The sequence below is a fragment of the Echeneis naucrates genome, chromosome 17 (genome assembly GCF_900963305.1).
Source record: "Echeneis naucrates chromosome 17, fEcheNa1.1, whole genome shotgun sequence".
NCBI classification, from domain to species: domain Eukaryota; kingdom Metazoa; phylum Chordata; class Actinopteri; order Carangiformes; family Echeneidae; genus Echeneis; species Echeneis naucrates.
This window is the reverse complement of record NC_042527.1, coordinates 8,703,153-8,730,593: the sequence shown is the minus strand read 5'-3', so window position 1 is coordinate 8,730,593 and position 27,441 is coordinate 8,703,153. Positions and strand designations below refer to the sequence as shown.

The following is a 27,441-nucleotide window of genomic DNA, read 5'->3' as shown; positions in this document are numbered from 1 at the left end:
GGAAGCATGCTTGGGTGCATCGTGAGGGGGACAGCACCAAGCTCCTACACAGCCCCTACCAAACCAAGAAGGAATATGTAACAACAAAGAGGCACAACTACAATCTGTCACACTCCTATCTATAACATGCTCAGATTTGCTCTAACACGCAGACACACACTCATACGCAACAACAACCATGCTTTGCTCATCCTCCAGATAACCTGAAGTTTCAGACAAATGGCAAATGTGTGAACCATGGGGCACAGCATTTGGTGGTGGTGGCACCATCTTGTGGAGTAACACTCCAATGATAACAAGGAGAGAACAAGCTCATTTCAATGACTATAGGCACTTATCTTTCTCACTCACCTTTTTTTTTTTTTTTTTTTTTTTAATAGCCCTCTCATCAAAAGCACCGCTGCCTCCTCTAGTTTAAATTCTTGGGATTTTCTCCTTGCCAAGAACTGTGCAAAGTACAGTACAACTGATTCGTCCTGACTGAAATCAAAATAATGTTCCGATTTAAACTGTTCAGGTTGTAAATGGGATTGGTCTGTTGCATGAAAAACATTTCAACCTCAAATTTGTGAGTCTATCCACAGATCAAACAGGTCTAATACTAATAACTGACTTTCCTCAGAAGAAGAGTAGGAAAATATCTTATTAGCAACAAAACTTCATTTTTTGCTGTCTTAACAGAAGTTAAAAATGAATCTAAAATGCCAATGTGTAACTTTTTTTTTTTCCTTAAAAGCAGTGCATTTTTCCCCTCAAACTACTGCCGATGACTTTGAATCTTTAATATTTTGTTTAGGCCATCAGATCTAAAATAATCAGTTTTTGTTTTGTTTTTTTACAAATTTGAGAGATTATTCATTTCCAGAAATACTATGTAAATTTATTTTCAAAGCAACATCATGAGACACCTGTTATGACTGACCACACAAAGTAACCCTGCCTTCACATAACTGACCTGTGCTTTAAATGAAGGTGGGTCAAACACAAGGGAAATTGGAGCACATCAACGGCACAGCACAGAAACTGATGTGAGAACTGTCCTAAAAATTAAATCTGACTATCCAAGTCCCACTATGTTGAGTAGTACTACATTTTCATAGTACTACTATAATCAACACACATCATACTGTATATCCATTACAAAAAGCACAATTATCAACCACTGGTTCCAAGTGAAAAAAAAAAACAACACACAACCCAAACGAAGGATGCCATGCATTCCATACTAAATAATCTCTCCAACAACAGATGCCTAAATGGCAAAGAGACTGACTCATTTCTCTCTCTCTTGCTACATGGAAAGACATCCTTCATTTGGCTCACATTAGCTGGATTACTGTGTATGTCCTCAAACTGAATTTTAGAGCATCGCAGATTTTCTGAAAAAAAAAGAAACACAGCGATTACACTGTTTAAAGTCACATACTGTCTGCATGTGTGTCTGAAATATACTGTACATGAGTTATATTACTACTTTCTTTTTTGTACATCAATGTTTTACAGCTCTGTGAGTCAAGCTTGTGTTGAAATGAACAGTCAAGCATAATAAAAGGGAAAGGGGGGGGGGTGCATCAACACAAACATTTGCAAGGATGTAGTACCGCTAAATCAGTCTAATCTAACTAGAGGCAAAGCAAATACAGTACCAAAGATACAATTATCACATAGATTGATGCTCTGCAAGTGTCGTTAGCATACAGAAAAAAGACACCTAAAATGAGCACTAACAGTTACGCCGTGGGTCAATGGCTATAGGTGCTACAGTATTAAAGAGAATGAAAAAAGAAGGAAGCAGTCTGAAACAAACATTTGATGCAGGAGTCTTTAAAAGGAAACCTGGATCATGTGGAACTGCATTTATCGATGTACCTCTAGTGTATTGTGATTAATTCTATTTTCACAATAAACCAAATATGCACCATGCATTTCTATCTGGTGATACAGTATTTACTTAATGTTGTACCTCGTAATTCAGAGGGAGGTCCACTGAGAGAGAGCAAGAAGCCAAAGACGGAAATAAAAGATAGTTTCATAAAAAATATACCTATATGTGTCTATCTTTTTTAAAGCTGTAGCATAGTCTATGTCGTTCACCCTCTCTTTCTTGACGTGCCCCCTTATTCTGTAACACAGGCTTGTGGTCATTCAAAGCTATTACTATGGCACTTAAGCAAGCTTCAAATTGAACAGATCTTTTTAAAACATCTAAAAGTCCAGAGCAATCCCTCCCAAACCCCAGTCTCCAGTGAAAGCACCCCCCAGGTCCATGGTTTCTCAGTTGCCTGTTGGTGTGAAGTGAGTGGCCTGCTTTAGCCAAGCCAGTCCTTTTGTAGATGACAGCTCAGGCTTTTGTCTACGGAGAGTTTGCAGGCAGTCTGGGGATGACAGATCGGGCCTTTGTCTACGGACAGTCATCATGTTCAAGGCAGGGGAAAAAAAGAAATAGAAAAACAAAAGTGCCTCCTGTAAATCACACATTCCCATCTGGTCTCTTCTCTCTCTTCACAATCTTGAAAAAAGTATTTTTGTGTGCTTATTTTGTCTTCCTTTAATACATTTACTTTTTTTTTCTTTGTATCCAAGGTATTTTCTCATAAAAGTCTCACACTTTTTGGAATAACTGGCACTGTACAGTCATAGCTGGCTAATGCCACTCTCCTCAAGATAAAACTTGTATCAGCCAAGCTAACTGTATAGTGCTCAGGTACTGCTGGCAGTGTGCTTATGTTAAAACCATGCTGTTAGCAAGGAGTGCTTTTTGCTGTACAGTCAGTCTGGGAAATCAGCCCCAGCCTCCAGCTCAAAAAGTCTGAACTGGAAATTGTGGCTGTTCAGTTTATTTTTACCCACCGCTGACATGTGTTTTTTCTGCAATGTGTTCATGTGAAAATTGTGTTTCCCCGCTCTGGTTGGCGTCCTACACTGCTGGTGGATAATTCATCTTGAGTGCTGGGTCTGGTTCTGAGAGCGAGCCAGAACTGGGTAGGCTAGATTTACATTCAGCTGGTCATTGTGTTGGACCAAGGAGACGTTTTTGTAGTGGAGTACCAGGTCTTTGAGGGACGAGTACAGATTGTAGGGCTCAGCGAATCCATAACCTGTAGCTGTCTTGTAGATGACGCAGTGCTTAGTGTCACCTTCCACACTAAAAAAAACAAAAACAAAAACAAAAAACCAAACAAAAAAAAAAAAATCCCAGTAAGAAGACATGCATCTTCTAGATAAACACTTAAATATATATATATTAGTATTCAAAGTAAATTGGTAGTTAAATAAAGCATTGATAATTACATATATAGCAATTGGGAGAGATCCGCTAATATATCTGGCTACCCTTTCTGTATGCTCATCGAATGAGACTTCTTTTAGGTATGATTTCAGTTCTACTCTGGTCCTAATTGTAGATTCCTAGGTCAAAGTGTAACTGAAAACTGTGAAGTTAAGACGTTAAAATGGTGAATACTGCTATATTTCTGCATTTGTGATGACTGCACAAACAAGAGATAACATGAAATATCTTCAGCTGATAAGTGAATTTTTTTAGTTTTTTGTCTGCATTTGTCCTCATAGTTAACACCACAAGGACTGATTTTATGAGACTGATACACTTGTTTTCTTGCAGCTGAACATTTTATTATTTAAGTGCATGTCTGTGACCGGGGTGCATTTTGTTATTGGTCGAGAGAGGAAGTCCCGACATTTCTCCTCATTTTGGCTGTAGCCTAGTATTAACACAGCTATCAATCTTCTTATCTATTTCTTCACTAGAATAACAGTAGGCATATTTCAGAAAATTCCCAACTATTCTTTTACAAAACCATCTTTTTACTTTTGCCAAATTATCAATGTAATGAAATAAAAAATAGAAAACAGTAAATACAATCCTTTTTTAAGTGCATTAAAACAAACTTACACGACAGAACAGGCGTAGGAGCCCTTCTGTGATTGGCTCTCTCGGATGAGAAAAGTTCCATCACATTTGCCTCTCAGCATTTCCTCAGCCTGGGTGCGTTTGATGTCACCCACGTACCAGGTACACTCATCATGGTGGGGTGAGCCCTCATCTTCCTCCAGGGAGTAGGAGCTGAAATTTTTGAAATAATGCAGCAGACACTGAAGCACAGGTCTCACCACGAACAAACCACTAGCGCCAACCACTCTCCAAATAATAAGCATTGATATGACACTTCCCAGTCATCACTACACAAAGTGTTGAACTGATGCTTCATTTCACACACTTACTCATCAGCATCATTCTTTATGCCCAACCATTCGTTGATCTTCTTCTGCCTTGTCCCCTTCTGTGTTAGCCATCTGCAAAGCCAAAATGCCACAAACTCAATGCTAAATGACTTTTTGGTTTGTGCAAGAATGGATCTTAGCTATGAAGGTATTGTTTAATTCATTCCTCTTACATCAAATACTGGTCTCGGATTTTGCGAAGCTGCATGAGATCCGGCTTGAGGCTGTTCATCTTCTTGTCGATCTCTCTGTTGTCAGAAACCTGTTGTCTCAGGTCCTGTTCCAGTTTGCGCTTGCTATCATGGATCTCTTTCACACGAGACTTCAAACGCTCTGAGTTGCTCTGGATTCTGATTTGAGAAAATGATAACGTCTATGAATATGTTCATTAAATGCTGTAAAAGAAAATGTGGGAGGGGGTAATTCAAATTTACCAGCTTGCTTCAGGGCCACAGCTAACTAAAGCAAAATACCTACTGTGATTTTAGGTGGCTTGTTTTCACATCTGAATTAATTAAACCCAGATTATTAAGAGTCGCTTGCAAATATAAACATACTTTTGAATCTCTTTTTCATTGCCTTCGCGTTGGAACCTCTCCAAAGACTCTTTACTATAGCGCTCCTGAGTCTCACACTGCTCTTCAAAGATCTTGATGGTCTCATTAAAGGCCTCAATGGCTGTGCGCTTCATCTGCAGCTCCTGCAGATTAAAGGGAGAAGGCGGCAAACTGTGACAGTCTGTGATCTTCTATAGTTCATTCAATCTGAGGCTGCTCAGTATACATATATATATATACATATAAATACATATAAAACAGAGGAAGCTCCATGCACACACGTACATCATTAATGCATATATTAAAGATGTTAATTTTAAGTTACCTATAATTCACATTACTATGTGCTTGTGTATGTCTGCATGTGTACATGTCCATGTGTGTTGAGCTGGTACCTGTGAGGTGCGGGTGTATTCCTCGTACAGAGAGTCATACTCGCGGCTCTTCTCCTGGTACTGCTCATGGTAGACCTTCAGCTGCTCTCCCACCTCCTCTATACTGTTCTCCTTCACCAACTGGAATATGAAAAGAGCAGACAAGTGATGTCACCAATTTAGTGATTAAAACATGAAACAGAATTCAAGCAGGACATGCTTTGCTAAGGACTTAATCAAAGGGGCCTTACCTAAGAAGTTTGTTAGTAACTGGATTAGATAGCTTTTTTTGAAGTGAATTTGATGACAAGCAATGAACTGCTTCTTTACCAGCAGCATTACCAACCTGTTGGTATTTGGAGACAGGGTACAGAAGCTTGGTGTCCAGCTTGGCGTTGTACTGGGCTAGGGACTCATGCCGATAGTGATTGATCAGTTCCACTACAGACAAGAAGGTAAGAGGCTCTGAGAAGCCATATCTCCCTTCTCTGTGGTAAATCTTTATGAGCTTGTTGTTCCCCCCTTTCCTGCAGGGGGAGACAGGAACCAAATGAGAGAAGAAAAAACATTTTGGATGTGCATGGGTTAGATCTTTCACTAGTACTGTCAGGAAAAACAAGCATCACTTTACCTGAGAGTCAGCGTGTATTCGCCCTCCAGTTTACTTGAGGCATCTCGAACCAGGAATGTGCCATCTGGAGTATCTCGCAGCTTCTCATTCACTTCCTCTCTGTAAATTCAGCAGTACATTAACTTCAATCATCTATTTGTTTGAATGATCAAATCTAATTGACCTGCTAAATAAAAAAAATAGCACAGGCATAAATATTCACTTATTTATAGTAACAATAATGTAATGGTAGAGCACACACATGGTAACCCAAAATACTAATCATATCATGTGGTTTGACCACCTAAAAAAAAGGGACAGAAGTCTAGCACTGGAGACACAAATTGCCATGAATATTACCCTAAAAAGACAACCTTTTAAATGGATGGTAATACAATGTTAAATGTGATAAGAAGTCCACTGAAGAATGATTTTAACGGTAAATAAAACTAATAATTCATACGTCACCTGGATATTTCTCCCCAATACCACTCAGCATCATTCAGCAGGTTGCTTGTGTCTGTCATTGCTGATGTGGCCATTTTTGACCTGACTGGCTTTGCGGGAAGAACTGCAAAGAGACAAAGACACACACACACACATAAACACAAAGACCATACTATAGTGAAGGCAATTAAATCAGTCCCATGTTTAACCTGAAACTAGAAAAAAAAATACCTACAATGTTCAGACTCAATACAAAAAAACAACAAGTCACCTGGAGGAGCAAGATCTTGCTCTGCAGTTCTCTCTATCAACAGCCTTTCCACCACAAGAGCTGGGAAGTTGTCATCCAAAGACAACCTGAAAGCCAATCAATTGTTCAATAAATCAAAAGCAACACTTCAGTGGCTGACATAATTCATAAGTTCAAACCAGATTTTCTGCATATGACTGTAGGTGCACACAACTGACAAATCCAAGAACTGACACTCACAATTGTTTCTGTATAGGCGAAAAGAAATTACCAAGCGGCAGAGGGGCCTGTGCGTATGAGCAGCGGTCCAAAGATCCTTCCCAGTGTGTGAGTGTCCAGGCCATTGCTGGCCTGCGCCCGGGTCACCTTGACCAGGTGTGTAAGGAGGTACTGCAGGGTTAGACGGTGATGGAGAGGGACGGCGGTGGAGTTTTCGAGGACCAGGCTCACCTCTCTGTCATGGTTACTAGCCACAGCCCCATCTAAAAGAGCGTTTCAATGAGAATGAGGATCTATACATTAAAAAAAAAATCTGACAAAAAAAAAACTGATGTAATGATAATTTTTGATTTTTATTTTTGATCATTTGAAATCAAATTTGATAGGCAAATCTATTAAAGCTAATAAAGACAAGGTATTCACACATACAGAGCCTTAAATTGATCAATTAGTTAATACACAGATGTAGAGTAAAATATTTTTGTATATATGTGAAATTAAATTAACACTTTGTTTCAATGGCTAGAATTAAATCAAAAGAATTGCTTGAGTCCTAAACTGAGTCTTTGATGTTGGTGACCGAGGCCAGTCACATGTTTGCGCTGAAAGAATGGAGTTAAGTGTTGAGAGGATGAGCTCAGTGAGGCTAGTTAGTTAGAAATACTTCAAATGATTCGCTTTTACACAAAGAAAGATGCCTTTCTGTTTCGTAAAATGACATCAGCAGTGCACAAAACTCTCCTTTACCAGTCATTTTTTCCTATTGGGTCTAAACTAATTTTAACAGGATTTAAAAAAAATAATAATGATACAGAATGAGATTAGGCCAAATCCTTCCTAGAGCAACTTCATTTTCTTAAACTGAGTTATTTTGTCAATACCAGATCTAGTCCAGAACTGAGTGGCTTAGAACAATACAACTTTAGTAGCGTACCAGCAGATTTACATGTTTAATTCCTATATTTACAAACACTTTGGGCTTGTTACATTTGTTTTTTTGCAAGAGCTACTTTATTGTCACATGTCAAAAGGACAGAGGTTACATAAATAGTTGCTTACTGGTACAACAATGTTCATCCAAACTACTTACCGTTTACATTTGAAGTTTGATTTAAATTTTTTAAGTTAATGACAGAATAAAAATCTCAGGTCTTCCTACAAACCCTCTATTAACAACATAACATTTCAGCATGAAAATATGTAAAAGATAATGCAAGTGTCAGCTTTAAGAACTCCACATGAGATGAGACCCACCTGCTGACTGCTGCAGGACTTGCTGCTGCAATGTGACAGCAGTTTGAAGGTGGGGGTAGACGCAGGTTGGTATGACAGGTGATGGGAGGTCTCTCAGGTATTGCAGGACACACTCAGAGAGATAAACCACGTCTTTCTGACCTATGTTACTCTCTGGATCACAAAGACACATACAAGCGTATTTAGAGGCCACTTCTGACAAGGACAATTCAGAATATGAAAGTGATAGGATATTTTAGCTTGTTGATTGCACTTTATTTTGGATGACAAATGGCCAATAATTTAAGACACTGGTATGCATAGTCTAAGATTATAAAAATGAAAGTGCAGCTGAGACACAGCACACATGCCCTAGAAGTAATCGAAGCATGTCCATGAAACATGAAAAAGCAAACTCACCAGAGCTGAGGCAGTACACTGGACTGTCTGAACCTGAGGAGCTAGCTGCCCTGTACAATGTTGTGAAGTCAAGACCTGATAATGACAGAAAAAACTATTAAATCAAGGTTAAGCAAAGTAGAAACAAGAAGGGTAAAAGGAAGAATTCAAAGTGGCAAATATTAATTAAATGAAATGCACATGTGAATGCCAGACTGGAGCCAGTAGCTCATTTTAATGAAGTGCGTGACAAGGTAATAGAAGAAAAATTGTAAACACGCAACACAGGCATTTCATTACCAGCTGGACAATGTCAGTTCATGAGTAACTATTGTACATGACAAAGCACTTAAGATAAAAAAAGACATAAATTGGAAATGCACATGTCAGCTGTGTGCTGTTTTCATTCCAGTCTGACGTCCAAGAACAGAGAGAAGATAAATCAACAGGGGAAGAGTTGATCCTTCAAATGTTTTTTTTTTTTTTTTTTTTTTTTTTACAAGCAATATTTATAAAAGCAGAGCCAACCAATGTTCCTGTTTTAAGTGTTTCATTTTTGTTTGTTCTATTTTTTGTGGAAAATATGTGATTGATTTACTGACTCTGCGCCACAGAAACCCAGCATCACGAGATTCTTCTCAGCCGATTGTTGCTCAAGAAAGAAAAAACATTTCACACATACCGTGAAAATGCACCAGAAGAGAGCATTAAACTAAGAATGACTACATTACTTATTTCCCAGCCTTGGAAAAAAAACAACAACAACAAAAAAAAAAACAACTTTAAATTCACTGGGTCTAGACAGCTTGCATCTAGAAGGCAATTGCTCAAGACAGGTCCATCTCTCAGGTACTTGAAAAAACCACACCATATAGTCAAAGTATGTGTGAATCCAACATGGGGAAATAATTCAAAATTATTAATACATACAGCACATACATTGAGAGAGAGAGAGAGAGAGAGAGAGCGAGAGAGAGAGACCTCTTTTTGCCCTAATATTCAAATGTTTACTAGATAAAAACAATTTGGTCTATCTGTTCCAGATGAAACTTTACCAAAAGGCACAGTTGGATGAACTGACAAAAAAGCTCCACAAGCTTACGAATACTATATCATAAGTTCTTTTTTTTTTTTTTTTTTTTTTTGAATCAATGATAGAAAATTTTTAATCTTAAAAATAATTAAATGTTTATAATACTCAAGAATAATTAGCTGTAGGTTTACATACGTCTACATTAAGGCCACACACACACTAGAAGGGAAGAAATTTGAGAAAAAAGTGTGAAATGAATCTCACCAAGCCCTATTTGTTAAGAACAGTGTGAATCAAACCCAGTGTACAGGACTGCTCTGACTCAACATCAATCAACTTAACCCAAACACAATTGGAAAGTGTCATGTGACATTCAGATCTGATTTCACACTAACCAAACTGTGCAGTTTCTGTTCTACCTCACCAAGCCTCACTATGCCGGGTACATCTTTCAGTAACTTCCATTTGTGGTGACTTTCTAATGTGCAAAAGTACTGAAGTATTTTACATCAGCCAGCGTCTTTGAAAGAGCTGAAGTGGGTATTCAGTTGTCTCCATGTACCAAACGGAACAAATCTTGAGGCTTATTTAAGCACTGACAAGCTGCATTATTGCTTAAACTTCCAAGACCAGCAGAAAAGACTTTAATTTGTGCCCCTTACACTTAAAAGTCAAAAATCTATATAAATTCATGAACAAACGAAAGTCCACAGAGTGTGTGTGAAGTTGTGGTAACTCCTCTATCTGTGTTGCTGTCTGTGTTCACATGTCTATATGTCTACACTTGTGCAAATGCTGGCATGAAAGCAAGAAGCAGATGGCGGGAGAGGGTCGTAGACAGACAGACAGACAGGGGGCTGGACAGAGTCAGCGTGGCAGCCAAATGCGATGGCTGGCGGAAATGGATATACCTCTCTTCTCTATGTCTTGGATCAGGTTGATGAGAGCTGGCGGAGCCGTCTCTGGTGGTGTGAACTGCTCACTCAGGTCCTGCACAGAAACAGCTGAAACAACAACACAAATCACTGTTAGACTTCTGGCACAAAGCCTCTGAAAGACCACGGGGGGTGATGCAACATTCACAAGGGTCCAGTTAACTCGGAGGAGTTGGAGATATAGTGTGTGTATAATGTTGTTAGTACATACACAAAAACACAATAAAATATAAGATGGAGTTTAGCATCCATTTCAAAAGAACAATTAATTTTTACAAAACACATGATAATTTAGTACTTTGCCTTGCATTTGTTTGTTGTATGTGAAAGACAGAAAATGGTGCTGGTTTTGTAATTTGGAACACTGACAAAAGAAAAGATAAAAGAAGAACTGAGTAACTTTACAAAAGAATGAAAATAATCTTCATAGTCTTTATTCAGCTAAGTGGAAAAATAAGCCCACAGAAAAAACTGCTGATTGCTACCAAAACTTTATCTATTTAGCAACTCCCTATAGACTAAATCAAACATCTTTTCTGTTTCAAAGAAATAGAAAAGGAAAAAGCAAGAGGGAAAAAAGAGGCAGATCCCATTTCCCTCCCTCTTTTCTTTTCTCCCCTTGCTCTCTCTCCTCTCCTCCCCTCCATTCTATCCTGCTCAGTGTTTCGCCTTAGCGCTTTGCGTGAGTGGAGCACAATAAAGGATTTAATCAAAACTCCTGAACAAGCAAAAGCCCTGTGGCAGTGTGCCAGGCTCAGCCCAACCAGGACAGGCAGGCAGGAGCGCCTCCTATTTGGCCTCGGAGCATGGCTGTGAACTGGGGGTTGAGTAAGGGGCGGTAGGGGTGAGAGGTGGGGGCAACACTGGGAGCAGGGAGGGCCTGGCCTGGCTGGGCCAGAGCTTGGCAGTAGGCTCCTGTTCCTGGCACAGCTCGGCTAAACCACTGCTGATTATTAATTTGGGGAGTTCAAACAAGAAACGCCGCGTCAGCACATTCCACCCCCTCCCCACCCCCCTGGTTCTTGTTCTTCGTCTCTCTGGGTGTCTCTGGCCCTCTGTCTTTTGCTCTACTGCATTTTTGCTGTTGCCGAACTTTCTCTCTTGTCGTCTATTTCTTGTCCTCCATTCAGATCATTTATTTTACTTACAGAGTTTTTATGTCACATTCTCTCTTTTTCCTTTTCTGTCTTTCTCTTGGTCTGACAGTTTAACATGGAAACTTTGCCTAATGCCTCCAGTTTTCCAGCGAACACAGACCTCTGCCTTTTCCTTATCCCTGTTGGCCATTTCTGCCATTTCTCTCACCAGTCTCTCTCGCTTCATTGTGCAGTACAGTTTTTATATACAAGTTAAATCTTCAAGATGACAACCACTCTGCCTGGTTACTTCCTGAAAAGACAGGAAAAAGGGCAAACGGGCCAGACAGAGGAAAGCCCAAATTATTATCACACAAACTAATCATTGAAAGTTGCCCTGAAAGTATAGACATGCGCACGGACGGTTGGACAATTATATGACGATCCTGCTACCTCTGTTTACATTGTCATTACACCAAGCAGAAGTACTTTGCTTTGGGGCCGAGATAAGTAAGGTAGAATTATATTCAGCACTGTTTTTGTGGACATACCAACCACTTAAAGAGTCCACATGGTCACTGGAGCTACTTTCTGGCATTAAAACATAGAATCAACGCTCTCTTTTTCCTCATGAGGACAGTTCACACAAACCACCACCACAATATTTGGAACCCACTGACTGTGCTCCATGTCTGCTGTGCTGCTCCAACTGCTAGCTCTCTACATAGTTTTGTTAAGAGTTTCTTAATTACATATCTAAAATATCTCCATGTGCTGCTAAAATAGTTTCAATATAGACACGTCTGACACACGTCATATAGGTAGTGTGTCTACTCTGGGCCATTTATATGGGTGAAATGAAAACTCAGATGTTCAATGTAACATGAAAAGTGTTAAATGTCAGGAGAAATAAACAGTCCAAATTAGACTGGATCGTCATAAATACAGATGGATCAAAATGCAAATGCTTTACAAAACACAATGTGTTAGTTAACAGCTCTTTGAGAGAAGGCAAAAGCAGGAGCAGTTGTATTTAGGTAGGCCACAGGCAATAAAACAGGGAAATGACACATTAGAGGGAAATAAGTAGATACATTGGCTAAAACACCACAAAAATGAACCCATGCCAACCAATTGGGAGGAGTGTAAGGAAAAATCTATTGCCATATTGCCAAGTAGAAGGAACTTTCTCCCTCCTACATATAAACATAAACATGTATTTCACCGTATATTTCTTTTTGCTCAAAAAGGGAAAAATAAAGTGCAAACTAGAATTCTTTTCCTTTTCCCTTCAAAAGGCTGTTGTATCCTTGGAGAATTCTCAAGGTTTTGGAAAGATATGGGAATAAAGAGAGGATAACAGCTACTCCTTAGTCAATTAGAAGCACTTCCTTGGCAGACAACAAACCAAGAGACAGGCATATGACTCGACATGTCCCGAGACTCCCCCGATCACAGGGGAGAAAGATAAGGAGGGCGAAAAAGCAAGACGGAGAGAAAGATTTGGCACTCTCACTTCATCCAGTGAGTCCTGACGCATTTGAGGTTGAAGTCTTGTTAATGCTTTCATTGTAGGAAGGTCTGACGGACAAGATCTCATGACTGTTTTAAGTTTTCCTTTTGAGAAGCTTTGATAAAGTCTATCCATCAAGCAAAATGTGGTCCAACAGTCATTGATCTGTGTTAGAGAGGAAGGCTACAAAGGCATGTGTTAGGCATGCTGTCCACAGCTATGAGTGTGAAGGTCGAATGAATGTTGCAGGTCCTGTCTTTGCTGCTTGCCTTGGACTGAGTGAGCGGGTCAAAGTAAACACTCAGACAGGCAATAGCAGACTGGATGAAGGAAAGCTATGCAAAGCAAAATATTTGCTCTGTATCTTCTGCATCAGTGTACTTATGTAATACAGAGCTGGCTCTGCTACACCCTCCCTCTCAGAGCTGTGCGTCTTCTCCAAGTGCAGAGATACAGCATGAATGAATAAAGCAGGATTTTACAGATCAAATTAAACCTCAGGAATTTCCTCACCAGAACTGCAAAAGTCCAAGACTGTTTTAAGTGAATGCTTTGTTGAACAGTAACTAGGGTATATACTTAAAGTAGCACTATTGGTACCCCAGTTATCGGCTGATAAATTGTGAAAATTGCGGATTTCAGTCTTCTCTTTGATGCTGCAAAATCTAATTCCTATTTCAGGAAATTGCAGATTAACAAAATGCAAACCTGGACAGCCACAGATACTGAAAGATACTGACCGACACATATTTCTTAAAATCATCTTCTGATGATCACAGATAGTTTGACAAACAGCAATATGCCAAAGTTGAGTTTTCTCATGACACAGACTCTTTGTAGACTAGGATTAACAAATTACTGATGCAAACAAGTAATAGAGAGATTAGTTTTCATCTGGAATTTTAAACAGTTCTCTAATTTCAGTGGAATCAGACAACAAAAAAATGTGTAGCTTCCATTTACTTAAGGATCACAAGATTTGTCTGCTTTAGTTCACCATAATCTCACAATAGTAGAACCCTAGTAAACAATGAAAGACCAACTTGAACATTTCCACACCTGCTGAAACATTCTTATGTATCATCTGCATTATTCTAAGTGAGTTTGTAGTCTTCCGAATGCACAAAAATGCTTAAGGCTGAATTGCAACTAAGGAGCTTCATTGCCAGATGAGGCTAAAAAGTGCAAAAAAAAAAAAAAAAAAAATATATATATATATATATATCTTTGAAACATGTCGTTTACTCTCAAAGTATGTTTTTCTTATGTGTCATAGTGACAAAGCCAGTTGGTGTCCGGCTTAGCAATGTGTGCAACAGTATGCATACTGCTGGTCAGGTTTCACCGTTTCATGTCTTCACTGCCAACTATGGAGACAGTAAAGCAATGTATCATGACCAGGCACACCATCCACTCCTCTGTCACAACATGCTTCAAAGTTGCACATGTTCAAGTGAGGCACTGCAACCAAGGCAAACACAGGTGACCTCACACAACACTGGATCTTTTTTTAAACAGCCCTGCAGGCATGACTCATGCAGGAGTAAGGAATAAAACATGTAATTGCAGGCTGATTGAAATGTGTTTAGTGCAACGTGACTAAAGTCAGTCAAACAGAGTTAATAAGGTTATGGGACCAAGATGAAGCTCAGTACATCGCTGGGCTATGTATGGACACTGTGAGAACTTAATGATGTTGAAAAATTGTTGTACATCTGTGGTAAATATTTAGCTTCAGAGGGGAGAAGCCCAAAAAGAAGGTCTGATCAAAATGTAGCTAAATGACTTTTTCTGTTTAGAGGCTCTTTGTCATTATAACGTATTGCATTCGGATCACTTTCAGCCCTTAATCCTTTGGTTCTCTTACTATCTGTGCACATATACTTTCAGTATACTTTCACATTTCTGAAGAAGCTGTTCTCATTTCCATGATTGTTCTGTTTCTGTTAACAATGAAACAAGTGTTTAAAACCAACTGAAGCAGCCCATGAAGAAAAATAAAAATATCTATATTATCAACCATCAGCTCCCTCCCACTCAAAATTAAACATAAAGCACAGAGAAGTGTGCATGCAGAGGGAAAGCCCAGCCCTGCGCACATGAGCAAGTGGATTTTGTGTTGCACAAATCAGTCATCTACAAATTTGGGATCAGCATGCTTCAAAAGACAGTAACCTTTCCAATGGTGGACAGGTGGCGAACATGCCCAAAAATACTGGTTGCACAAAAATGCCCACAACATTCAAGCCATCTTCACACCTTGCCAGCAACACAAATTCTCTAAAACTCTTTTAATCATTCATCAGCTTCCATGTCACTTTTTAATACCTCACTCCAACATTAGCATTTTAAAAAGACGTTTGCACTGTGACATGTTGAATTGGAGATGACACAAATATCTACTGCCACAAAAATTATTTCATTCAAAGTAATTCTTCACATAGTCATCATTATCATCTAAAGAAAAACAAACAAGCAAACAAACAAAAAAAAGTATTGCTTTCATGGTGTCATTGTCTTAACATAACCAGGAACCAATACTTTATTTTACTGCTGTGTTCATCAAGCAAGTGTACAAAATGTACTTTACAGTGTTTCTGCTTTACTAAAGCCATTAATCTTTCAGTGAGACAACTTCACGCTCTAATGAGTTCTCATTTGCTGCTCTGGCAGAAAAGAAACGTTCTTGAAATAAAACGTTCTATAGCAAACCAACTTGCTAAATTTACTGAAGTCCAGAAGAATAATACAACAGTCAGAGAAACCAAATACAGCTGGTTCCTATATTTGCAGTTGGATAGGGTGGCCTTGGCTTACACTGCAGTCCTCGTCTCCCTCCCTTTCCAGCTTCTATATCTTTCCCCATTCTCTTTCTCTGCTGTTCAAGCCCCTCTCCCACCCTCTCTCAGCCCCTCCATGGCTTCTTGGAAAGCATTTTCCTGGTATGGCAAAGGGAGTGCAGAGTGAGTGGAAGCCTGTCCTTTCTGAGAACTGGGCCTGCTAACATGGTTTATGGCTGCCCAGAGACAGTATCAGACATGTATGTGAATCAACGAGAGAGGCTGCAAAAAAAAAAAAAAAGGACAGAATAAGTAGGAGAGAAGAAGAGAGGAGGGAGGGAGTACGAAGGGAGGAGTTTGCAAAAATGCCAAGCCATGGTTCACTTCAGCAGGCAGTTAAAGTGAGGCCAGGGAGAGGAGAGAACGATAGGGGGAATGCAGAAAAAAAAAGAAAACTGAGTTTGTAGAATAATTTCTGCTGCAAGTTGAGAAAAACTGTCTGTAATCCTAGTTGTGCTGAAGTACCTCATAACACAACACGTGCTACGTCAAAAGCTTAACAATCATTCTGATTTGTGTGAGACTATAACAGCTAAAAACACAAATCACCAGAGCGCGGAGCAGAAAATATATAAAACACACAAAAAAACTACACGATATTGCAATAGATACACATCAGCAGAACAGCACTCTTTACAGACACTCATACCAAATATGATGTCATCTGCTAATCCAGGATCCTCCCATTCTGCAACAATGAAAAAAGAAAAGCTGAGCCATTTGCATCCTTTGCCGAGCAAGAAATCTACATTTTGGGTTGCACTTGCCAGTGCTACAAAAAAAAAAAAACAACATACATTTGCATGCACATCACTAGGCTGTGTTGTTGCTTAAATACTGCAGTAACCTGAATTCTTGCAAAATGCAAATGGAAAAACCATATTTCCTTTAACTGGATGAAGGGGTTAATAAAAACAAATAAATTTCTCTAGAATGAACGAGATTTTTTGTGTTTAGAATGATAGTTTCACATGTGGGCATTTGCATGACAAAGACTGGGTGATGCCGTAGCAGCAGTGCACAGTAATGAAAGCATCAATTGTGGCTGTACAGACCATGATTTAATAAGTCTGACTAAAACTGAAAAGTATACTGTTCATCATAAAAATAAACTTTCCATATTGAAATTGCAGTGTAAAGGGAATACTTGCAAAGAAACTGAAAATCACTAATAGAGTGAGCAAAAGTGTGGGGAAACAGTGTGTCACGTGACAGAGATCTTAGTGTATTAAACCATGGATCATCATGCTTTGTTGTGTGCATGTGTTGTCCCCTTGCATGCACTTTTTCTCTTCTGGAAGTAAATACACTGCATGAAAGTTGAGCGTTTTAAAACCGAAGTTCAGACTAATAAATGAGTGCTAAGTTTGTTACATTTTATTTAGCTCTAGCTTCCAGGGTGGACATTTGGATCAAACATGCAACTTGGTAAACTTTCCTGAACACCAGGCCGCGGTGCTGCCACTTGATGTCAAACATTACGATCCCTGTTAATAGTAAATGAGCCAAACTAACAATAGCTCTATTCACACAATGACCAGGGCCTCTGTTCCTTCAGAAAAATTAGGATGATATTTGTAAAATTACCCCCCACCCCCCCACCTCTCTCTCAGTAGGTTTCACTTGGTTGCTTCCAAATCACAAATGCCTGCTGCCCAACTGGTTTGTCTCACTGTCTGTCAAACTGCAATGAGACTGTTGTTCTTCTCTTCACCTGCCTCTGCTGGAAGTTAAGGCCTGTGCTTTATTCACTGATAGGTCACCTTCACTCCCAATTTTTATTATCCTGTTGGCAAGAACAACTCTCATTTGATAAGAGTTCTGGATGCATTTGTGCTACAGCTATGAAATCCTTTGCTTTTTGGGACTTGACAGAGGAAAATACTGAGAAATGAATCTGAAAGAGGCCCAGTGTACTTTGTTGTATGCGATGAATAGCCAATTGGCTCAACCAGAGGTAATTCAGAGTTCACAGCCTACGTGCTCAGAGTGGTACTGAGCCCATCTGTCATAAAAAAAAGCACAGAGGAATTGAAAAGAACACAGCTTTTGGCAGAAGACAAATGTCTAGTTTCATATGTAGAACGATATTAAAACTTCTATTTTGGCCGTATGCATCTTTTCAAGCTAAGGCCAAAAGCAAGGGAATGCAAATAAAGAGAAAATGATGGAAATGTTGCAAGAGGAGGAGAACTTCGATAACAAATCAAGGTTTTTACTTCAAGTTGAGCTTGCTCAGGGCCACCACTACAGGCCAAAAGCACATCTGACTTGGATCCTGTCAAAACTGAAAGTAGGCCATTACCATTATGAATAAATATCACATAGGTCAATTTTCCCAGTCATAGGAATTAAGAAAGAAGAGAGAGTACATTTAATTAGATAGAAATATGACATTGTATTCCCTGAATAAGTCTCAATTTGCATAAGATACAAGCACACCTATCAAAACATTAGTCTATCTTCACATGAAAAGTTCGATTTTGAGTGCCAAAAATATCGGTCTTGGTTCCAGCACAGTTGAAAACAGTCTTTGCAAACCATTATGCCTGTACAATCTTTTAGCCTTACTTGAAGAGAGGAGTCAATAGCACGTTACAATGAAGGAGTGACAAGCATTTTTGTGCAGATAAGCCCAAATGAAGTTTAGAGTGCCAAAAACACATTAACATTGAATGTAAAGAAGCCACACAAATGAAGAGAATCACTGGCAGAACTGTACAGGAGCGTCCAGTGAGAAGAAGGATTAGCCATTTCTTGTTTGGCAGAGAGTTTGGTTATCTGCACTTCCAAAGAGGTTAAGCTTATGACGTGTTTAAGAATAGATTAAAGGGTCAGCTAAAGGTCACTGCCAAATGTGAGAGCCCTAAAAACTTCACCAAAAACACACCAGCAGTGTGCATAACTGAAGAAGTATGTGTGTGTGTGTGTGTGTGTGTGTTTGTTGTGTAATAAAATATACAAGTTTGAATTATAGTGTCTCTCATTATCCTGAATCACAAATATTTTTTGCTATAAAAATGTAAATGTAGGTGATGGCTCTTACTTCACTGGACAACCATCATCATATATGCGATATATACACTACCAGTTAAAAGCATGGACATACTTCCCTTATAATTGAACAGGAAAGTGTGTCCAATCTTTTGACTGGTAGTGTATCATTCAGGTTTCAACAGTAATGCAAGTTGCACATTAGACCAACACTTCAGTCTACTTTTCAAGCAACTTAATCCTCTTGTATGCCATATCTTAAGGCAAGCTTAAAATTAGCACAAAGAATGTATTCCCCTTCGGCAAATGGGTGTGAATGCATCATTCTACACAGCGAACAGACCAATCAGAGGAACAAAAAGCAAAGCACACTTTTTTCTGAAGTTAAAAGCCACACCAAGGGGAAATTGCCTCAGTTTGATAAAGGAAGTCTACAGAAAACTCTTACACCTTACACTTGAAGGTGTAAGAACGAAGTCGGATTCAGAAAAATCAATTTTCGCAAAAGCATAAATTATTTGAAAGGAAATGACTGACTTGTATCCTCCTGCTCTTTAATTGGATACTTTGTGTATACCTGAGGCTGAAAATAAATTAACTAAACCAAATACATTCAACTAAGTGAGTTGAAAAACGGTGAAGGAAAATTAACATTAAAATGTCATACAGCAAAAGGGTGAGGTTGTGGGTTTCTTTGAGGAATGCATATTAGGCTTTCTGGAAGAGTTTAATAATTCATTGCAATCTTGCGTAGAGTGACGTTATTTAAAAATACGCATTATACAAACCTAATTCTCTATTTATAGTTTAAATAGCTAGGAATTTATTGAATTCTGTGGCTGCTCCAAAAGAGAACCTTTATATGTATTTATAATATTTCAAAATTATAATGTATGGGCGCCTTAACATTTACAATGGTATGGTGCCATTTTTACTGTACGTTATATTAATACAAAAAGTGTAGCGACTCATGAGAAAATGACGACATCAATATGAGAATATCCTAACCTTGAGACGATTCTGATCTTGGAGCAGCAGGGAGTGGTCGCTGGGACCTGGGTTGACTCGATGGGAGCACCATCTTGATGAGACCCACGTACTCAACATAAGTCCCTGGGAAGTCGCCTCGCTGTTTGGTGCGCTCATTATACCCGAGGAGCCAGCCCAGGCACCCGGGCTCTTCCTCACAACCCTCCTGGTAGCTCTCCACTGACAGCAGAGAGGCCTTGCTAACTGTCAGCAAGTCTCCAGGCTGCAGCTCCAAGTCCTCTTCCTGGTCCTTGGTAAATGCGTAGAGAGCACGGTACTGAAAACCTTCTGCCGCCATTTTGTTAGTGAGGAAAAAAAAAAAAAAAATCAAAATGGCCTCCAAACAGAGGATTAGATGGTGCAGCCCGAGTGCCACTGCAACAACAGGCTTCGTCTTTACAGAAATCCTGCTCAGAAACCAAAAAGGCTGTTGAGTCACTAAATTCTGATGCTGGATGTTAGTCGAGGGGCTCGAGGGGGAGGGGACTGGGGGTGAGGGAAGGAGGGGGAGTCACCCGAAGCTTAGAAGCATTTCAGAAGTCGGTAAGGTGGCGTTCTGCTGCTGTTGCGTCTGTGGCTGCTGTGGTTTCAGACCTGGCCAGTGTTGGCGGTCTGGTGCACTTTCCTCAGCTTGATTCCCCTGTTGAGCCAGATGATGGAGCAGAGGGAGAGCATTGGCAACATGCTCTTTAAAGCAGCGAAAACCTGCTGGCTGGGTGCTATTGGAGCAGCCGGGTAAACGTCTTTGCCAGTCGAGGGCCCTGTGTCGTTGGCTCTCCACGGTCAAATGAAGTGGTCTGATTGGAGGACGAGGGGCGAGTGGGATGGTCTTTAATCCTCTTCACGTCTCTAAAGGTCCCACATGTTCTGGACAGGAATAATAACCAACCTGCATAACATAAACAGCCAAGAAAAAAAATGAGAGAAGAAGAGAAAAAACATTTGAAATTTTTTTGAAAAATACCAAAACAAACATTGTGAAAAATAGAAAGTTCTCTTGGATAAATAGCCACAAGTGAAGCGGCCCATATCCGTATCGACGTGTAACAAAGCTTAAAGCGGCGTATGAAAATGGCGAACTGCAGCAGCTCCATCCATTTGTGCAGCCTTCGGTTAGGACAGAGAGATCGGATGATGTTGCTGCGTCATAACCAACAGCAGACTGGGTCCCTGGACAAGAGCCTCCATTCCCTCCACTCTACATTCACACACTCATCGCCTTAACTGACACATCACAGTTTCCAGTGGAACAAGAAGTTTTACTGCAAAATAAACCTCTCCTCAACTTACAAAACATGCACAATGAACATTATTCAAAAAGAGAATCATGCAAAATTTTGCTGAAAGAGCATGCAAAATAAACCAAGACCTGCGCCATGGCTGAGGGCAACCTGAATTCTCTGAAACAAGAAAAAGCTTTTTACAAGACTTCCTTGTCCATAGAAGAGAAAAAAAAGGCAGCTCTGCATTCTCTTTGACATATTTCTGGCTTCATTCTGTACACATAGCTAAATCACAATGTACCAAATCTATTGTGGATGAAAGTACCAAATGGACAGTCAAATGAGCAACCGAAGACCTGCACAACATCATAAAACCCCATATAAAATAGCACCTGGTATCTAGTCCATCATATGGTATACAGCAAAAGGTCAGTCTAGGGTCCTGTAACAAATATTCTCTGATAGAAAATGATCGCAAGGCCCAACGAAACAAAGAATGCAATTATTACTGTGAAATGGAAATGAATGAAATGAATGAATTTCAGTGTATCAATCTCAGACATATAATAATAATTAAAAAAATAAAAATAAAAAAAAAAGAAGTCCACATTTCTACAGTTAATATATGTCCAATAATGTCCACAGTGAAATGTGGAAAACTTTATTTTTGTCCTGTTTGGTCATCTGAGATTTGAAAAAGAAAAAGAAATGAATAAAAATGCTGCATAGGTAAGAGTAAAATTCTGAACAGAAAATATGATGAGAAATGGGGTAATGAGCGAGGAGAGAGATTAGGGTTTTCAGATTAAGTACGACATCTATGGTCTGTAGACCAATGGAGGACAACGGTCCTGTTACCCTCTCTGGACGGGATGAAAGGATGTCCATGAGGAGAGGAAGCAGGTACAGAAGGAGGCTGAAAGCGACAGGAAGATGGATGGAAGTTTTGGTCTTCTGTGCCAGGACTGACAAGCTATTTGGGGCAATTTTCAAAAATATCCAAAGCCAAATAACCAAAGGCCTGGTTTGCAAGGCCCGATGTTGTGCAATAATTTCTAAAAGATTCCTGAATGGACAACTGAGAGTGATGCATTGCGCACTCTTAAATAAAATTAAGCAGAAGAATAAATAAACCTAAACCTCAGGTTTGCATCTTTGAATGCGAAAGACATTTGCTTCCAAATCTTAGTCTGGATTATCCTCTATGCGCCCATCACATGCGGAAAGCAAACATACATTCATTGCAAACCTTTGCTTGTAAGAATACCGTCTTGAAAAAAAAGAAAAGGTTTAAGAGTTATTGTGATAACGGGATGCAGCAGAGTGCAACACTCACCCCACTTTTGGTTCAGAGAAGCCCGACAGGCTCAGCCAGACTCTCAGTCCAACATCCTCCGAGTCGAGAAGCAAGAGGTGCCAGGCTAGACACGTGGCACTGGCATACCCAACCACAGCCCGCAATCCTCACACCACCATAACCCCCCCTCCAACCCACCCCCCGAACCACCCCTCCCTCCACCTGCTCTTTGCCCCCCCCCAAACACAGTCCTGCCTCCAACTGACAATCCCCCCCTCATCCGCAGCCAGCGAAAAAGTCCAGTCGTTTTTCCAGTTGCCATGGTTTATTTGTTTATAGTTGAAGCGCTTCAGCAAAAAAGCAAAAACAAGATGAAGACAGGGGAAGAAAAAGCAGCTCCCTCTCAGTCATTACTCCATTTATACGGTTTAGTTCCGAGGGAGAAAAAGTCGTACGAGGTGAGAGAAGAGTCATCTGTTTCAGTCCTGATCTCATAGCGTTGTAGTAGCTCACAGTTCAGGGCAGCAGCAGCGTTTGGCAAGCTCACTGTCACTGGATCCATCCTTTTTTTTTCAGGACTTTTTATTCAGTCAGTCAGAGCAGAGAGCAACAGAGCAGTGAAAAAAAAAAGTGAGACTGAGAAACGGAGCACTTTTCTGTCAGCACAGTCCAAACGGCTGAGGGAGACCACAGGAAAATAATTAATGAATACGCAGCAAGTAACTCACTGTTGCTAGAGAGAGGGAAAGCTTATCCTGCACTCTGATTGGCTGCTGCTCTGGCCATGTGCTCCCCAGTCACCAAAGAAGCCGGGCAAATCAAGGAAATGTTCTAATATTAGAAAATGTATCTAGGCAGTGATCAAACATCTGACCCAAACAACTCCACCTTTTACCCACACACTTGACATTTTTCATCTGTGCAACCTTGATGATTGTTCAGTCACAGTGATGAAAGGATTGCCAAAACTGCCACGGGATAATAATGAGAAATATGTCATGGGAAAAAAATTGAAGGATGAATGTGATTGGAGAAAATTTTGTGACATCAGTTGATAGGATGAAAGGAGATACTTGCTTTTCTGGGTTAATGTGACGATTACTGTTAAAGAGGAGGAACATTGTGACAATCTATGACAAAAATGTATTTTTAAGTGCTGTACTATTACTAAATAATGTAGTTAAAAGGAACTATTCACTATGGAGATAAATTTAAAGACATTGGTGGGACAATATTTCCAGTCTCACCATATGTCATTAAATTATGTAAAATGGCATGTAGATGTCACTCTGCTGTCTGAAGAAAAATGATTCTTGATGTGTTTATTCAGCCAGCGTAGCTCTGACCTGTTCATCATATACCAGTATACATAAGGTAAACTGGCTAAGAAGCCATTCAGAGAATCACTAACACAGTCAAGTGATGACAAACTACTAACGCAGACCAAAACATAAAACTTGAACTGCAGGATTTATTTACTGTACGTCATCAATTGTTCATATCAAAAATATAGTTATTGCTCATTTACAGAAGATATAATGGACTATTTTACGAGTGAAATAATTACCCATTTAACAATTTTGAGAGTTTATCATTTCAAAATGCCAAATATTTGATGGTTCCAGCTTTTCAAATGCAAGACTTGGCAGTTTTCAGTTTTAGATTGCTAATCCAACAAAATAAAAACAAAGAACATCGTCATACAGTGAGGTTCACATGTAAATTTACTTAGATATTAACATGCTGTTACATATTCTTCATTAAGAATACATCATATGGAAATATTTTCTGGAAAATAAAGTCAGTTTGTTGTCGAGCCAGTAAGTTAAATGCTACAGAACTAAGTGGCGCAAACCGCAATATTAATGAGACGGGAACTTCTTTTACATTTAATATTCAGAGATTTATCCTATCTTGCATTTCATTATTATATTATGAATATTACATAATAATAAGACAATATATATCCTGTCGAATAACAGAGTTTTGAGGTCAATATTGAAGTTGATGTCTCAAAATTAAAAATCAAATGATGAAAATTTGATTGATATAACTGTATACAAGAAAAACTCATAACATATCAATACTATATCTGTGATGATTTACCATCAGCCAAAACAGTGGCAAAGCAGCTTAATTCCCACACCTTTGCATGTTATATATTCAATTGCATACATGAAGAAAACTTGAATACATGTATGCGAACATTTCCTTGGCACTCTATCACGCTGATCTGCGACCAGTGCAGATGAACGAGGATGCTTGAGGGCAACTTTTCACCTCATTGCATCAATCATGACTTTGTGTTCTAAGCTTTCTTCGACAGTTGTGTCTATGTATGCCAGCATGCTGTAAATTATGCCAACTCATCATTTTGAATATACCTCTGGCAAATCCAATCCAAAGATCAGCAGTAGCTCGCCCCAAGGCTGTCTGAAAGAATTCACACGAAGGCTATTTGCAATTTACTTTATGGTTTTCATGTGGCCTAGTTTCCTGTTGATCTAAAATGACTTCCACAAAGATAAATAAATGCACTGTACAAAGATCAGACACTTACATGGTTACAGTTATTTCTTTAAAGTGTGTTTATGCATTGGACCTTTGGTGAGGAGCTGCTGGTGGAGCTGATGACACAGCCACCACACATGCAACTTGGCCTCCAGCCATCTGTCCACATGGAAATGAAAAATCTACTGCGCCACAAGGAAGAGCGGACAAGCCAACAACGCAAGCTTGTGAGGACTTATTTTTCTGCTTAAAACAAGGGGCTTTGGCTTTTTATAGCTCACGTTTCACCTGAATCGTATCTGTCCCTAATGAAGCTGAAAAGCTTGCTTTGTTTAATAGAAACATCTGCTACAAAGATTTTGTGGTAACGGGACGACTCTCCTATGAAAAGTCAACAGTGCCATAAGACTATACAGTTAGAGACAACTTAATGTTATTTGAAAGAAAAAAGATGTTGATTGTTCAAAACCCCAGGTAGTAAATAACACTATCTTAAGCTCATGCAATCACAATTGAATTTAAGCATTTTCACTGCAACAAAGAAACAAAACGACCAACCTCTAAAGTCTGCACCAGTTGAAAATAGCGCACACTTTTTTTTTTTGCTGCGTAGCAAGCATGTGTGGTTTGTGTGCTCACACTGTTTTTTTCCTTTTGGTCCAAAAAAAAAAAAATATATATATATATGCCTTACTCTGTCTGTAACAACACAGAGTAATTATTGTTAACTGATAATCAAACTGCTGACATTTTGATACAAAGATTATTAGGGAACCAGCTATGCTCGCTTAGCAATGCAATAATTTGACACGTCAATGTGTGGATTTGTCTTGTTTGCCATTTTACGTTCTAATACTATCAAAATGTTTTATGATCATAACTTTATCAAAAGGAATAGGTAGAGGAAAAATCAGTCAATATCTCACTCACATTCTCCCTGCAACTATAAAGGTGATGGCGCATACAGACTAAAGACAGGCAGATTTTTTTCCCCGGTGAGAGAAAGAAACTGTTCTTTGGTAAATTATTCAATCCTTAGGTTTTCTGGGAAGAAATTCCAGCCGAGAGCTGCCAGCGGTCCTTCCCAAAGAAGCCTAAGAGCTATATTCTGTTACTAACTTTAATTCAGTAACACAATTTCAGTTTAACTGGGTCCCCCCGATGAAGGCGATTTAACAAAAATAAACGGCACAGCTGTAAGGCGTCTGGAGGATTAAGAAGAGAGTTCCCTTTTTTTTTTCTTTTTAAATCGAGCCCCTTTAATAAGTGATCCTTGGCATTTAGCAAAGCTCAACTTCTTCTGGAAATTTCAATGCAACAAGCCCTGTGAGTCAGTCTGGGCACTTTAAGACATTTAGATGAAGAATGAAGCTTTCTCCTCAAGTCACGCTTTACACTGATAAAGCAACATCATGAAGGATTGACATTTGGTTACATAATGCTGGATTCAGTAATTCCAAGAGTGGAGGGGATGGAGGGGTTATGAAAGTTTCCATCTGAGCTCGATGCATGGATATAACGCACACATCATGTCAGGCCTTCATCTGTGTGAGGCCTCCACACTGCATGGCCGCCTGCAGGCTGCAGCCCCAGCACAGGCAAAGTCTGTCCTGGAACTCCTCCAACCCCACCAACACTAAACATTTTCATTTTAGCACGAAGCTAAAAGGAAAACACACCAAACCCTCTGAACTCCAGGTTCATGAATTAATTACCAACTTCAGGAGCCACCGGGTGCTAAAAGTCCTCTTTATCTTGTTCACGTCACGAATAAAGTCAGCAGTGAAATAAGATTAAAAAAAAAAACTTACTACTTCAAGACTGAGGCTGACTTTTTAAAAACAAAAGTTGGTGCTACAGAAACTTAACGGACTCGACATTTGATTCACGTCCACTGTCGACACGGGGCAACAGGCTGCAGGAATAAACAACAACAACAACAACAACAAAACAAATATAACTCTTTAGTGCAAAAAAATGGAACTAAGAAACCGCAAGCCAACAAACTCGGAGGGGAAATGTTGGTGAAACTCGGAGGGAGCAGCTCGGGCAGTGCCTGGAGAGCAGAGCAGCCTCTGCCTCCATTTTCCAGGACAGCGGCTGGAAATGTGCAGTAACTTGGAGAAAAACTCACCCTCGGATATTTCTTTGACTCTTCACACTTTTTGGGCTGCGGAGCTTCAGCACTTTAAAGTACCACAGCAGAGTCCGTGTGGAGGTCTTCTCTGCGGACCGCGGCTCCTCGGCAGCTCGCTGAGTGTCTCCCAAAGCCCTCCGTCCTCCTCTGGCTGCTCCTTCTTTCCTCGGCTCTTCCTTTCTTCCCCCCCCTGCTCCCTCACTCAGCCATTTTCCAGCTCGGCGCGGCGCACTCACGGTGTGCGTGGGAACTAATGCTAGGAGCCGGAAAGAGACGAGGCCGAGCGGAAAGGCCCGAAGCCGATTAGCGAGGGGGTCACCGAGTGGTCTGGGCCCGGGACGGAAATCTGAACCTGACGATCTTAAGCTGTAAAAGTCTCCGTTTTTTCCCACCCCTACCAGAGTACTGGAGGCTCCAGGCCGAAAGAAAATGGGAAACCGCTAAACCACATCCCAAATCCGTGTCTAATCCCATGTTAGGTTACATAGGGATGTCTTCTCATATTAAGCAACAGCCCCCTTT

At 39.9% G+C, this 27,441-nt stretch overlaps 1 protein-coding gene across 1 annotated transcript; it reads right to left on the bottom strand.

The window, feature by feature from the left end:
• Nucleotides 1–329: 329 nt before the first annotated feature.
• Nucleotides 330–27,222, bottom strand: pik3r2 (phosphoinositide-3-kinase, regulatory subunit 2 (beta)). Its single transcript, XM_029524139.1, has 16 exons — nt 26,917–27,222; nt 19,731–20,640; nt 10,276–10,368; nt 8,353–8,427; nt 7,954–8,106; nt 6,752–6,962; nt 6,502–6,587; nt 6,252–6,354; nt 5,805–5,903; nt 5,520–5,700; nt 5,195–5,314; nt 4,800–4,942; nt 4,416–4,592; nt 4,243–4,314; nt 3,914–4,084; nt 330–3,145 (listed from the first exon to the last, which is right to left on the bottom strand). The coding sequence occupies exons 2-16, from the start codon at nt 20,047–20,049 to the stop codon at nt 2,938–2,940; spliced, it is 2,211 nt and encodes a 736-aa protein (XP_029379999.1). The 5' UTR covers nt 20,050–20,640; nt 26,917–27,222; the 3' UTR covers nt 330–2,937.
• Between the last annotated feature and the right edge of the window lie 219 nt (nt 27,223–27,441).

Excerpts from the sequence above, each read along its gene's own strand:
- pik3r2 (XM_029524139.1), bottom strand. The coding sequence starts at position 20,049 with ATGGCGGCAGAAGGTTTTCAGTACCGTGCTCTCTACGCATTTACCAAG. Across the intron at positions 8,107-8,352 it reads AGTGTACTGCCTCAGCTCTG|AGAGTAACATAGGTCAGAAA; the intron begins GTGAGTTTGCTT and ends TTTGTGATCCAG. Across the intron at positions 6,355-6,501 it reads GCAAGATCTTGCTCCTCCAG|TTCTTCCCGCAAAGCCAGTC; the intron begins GTGACTTGTTGT and ends GTCTCTTTGCAG.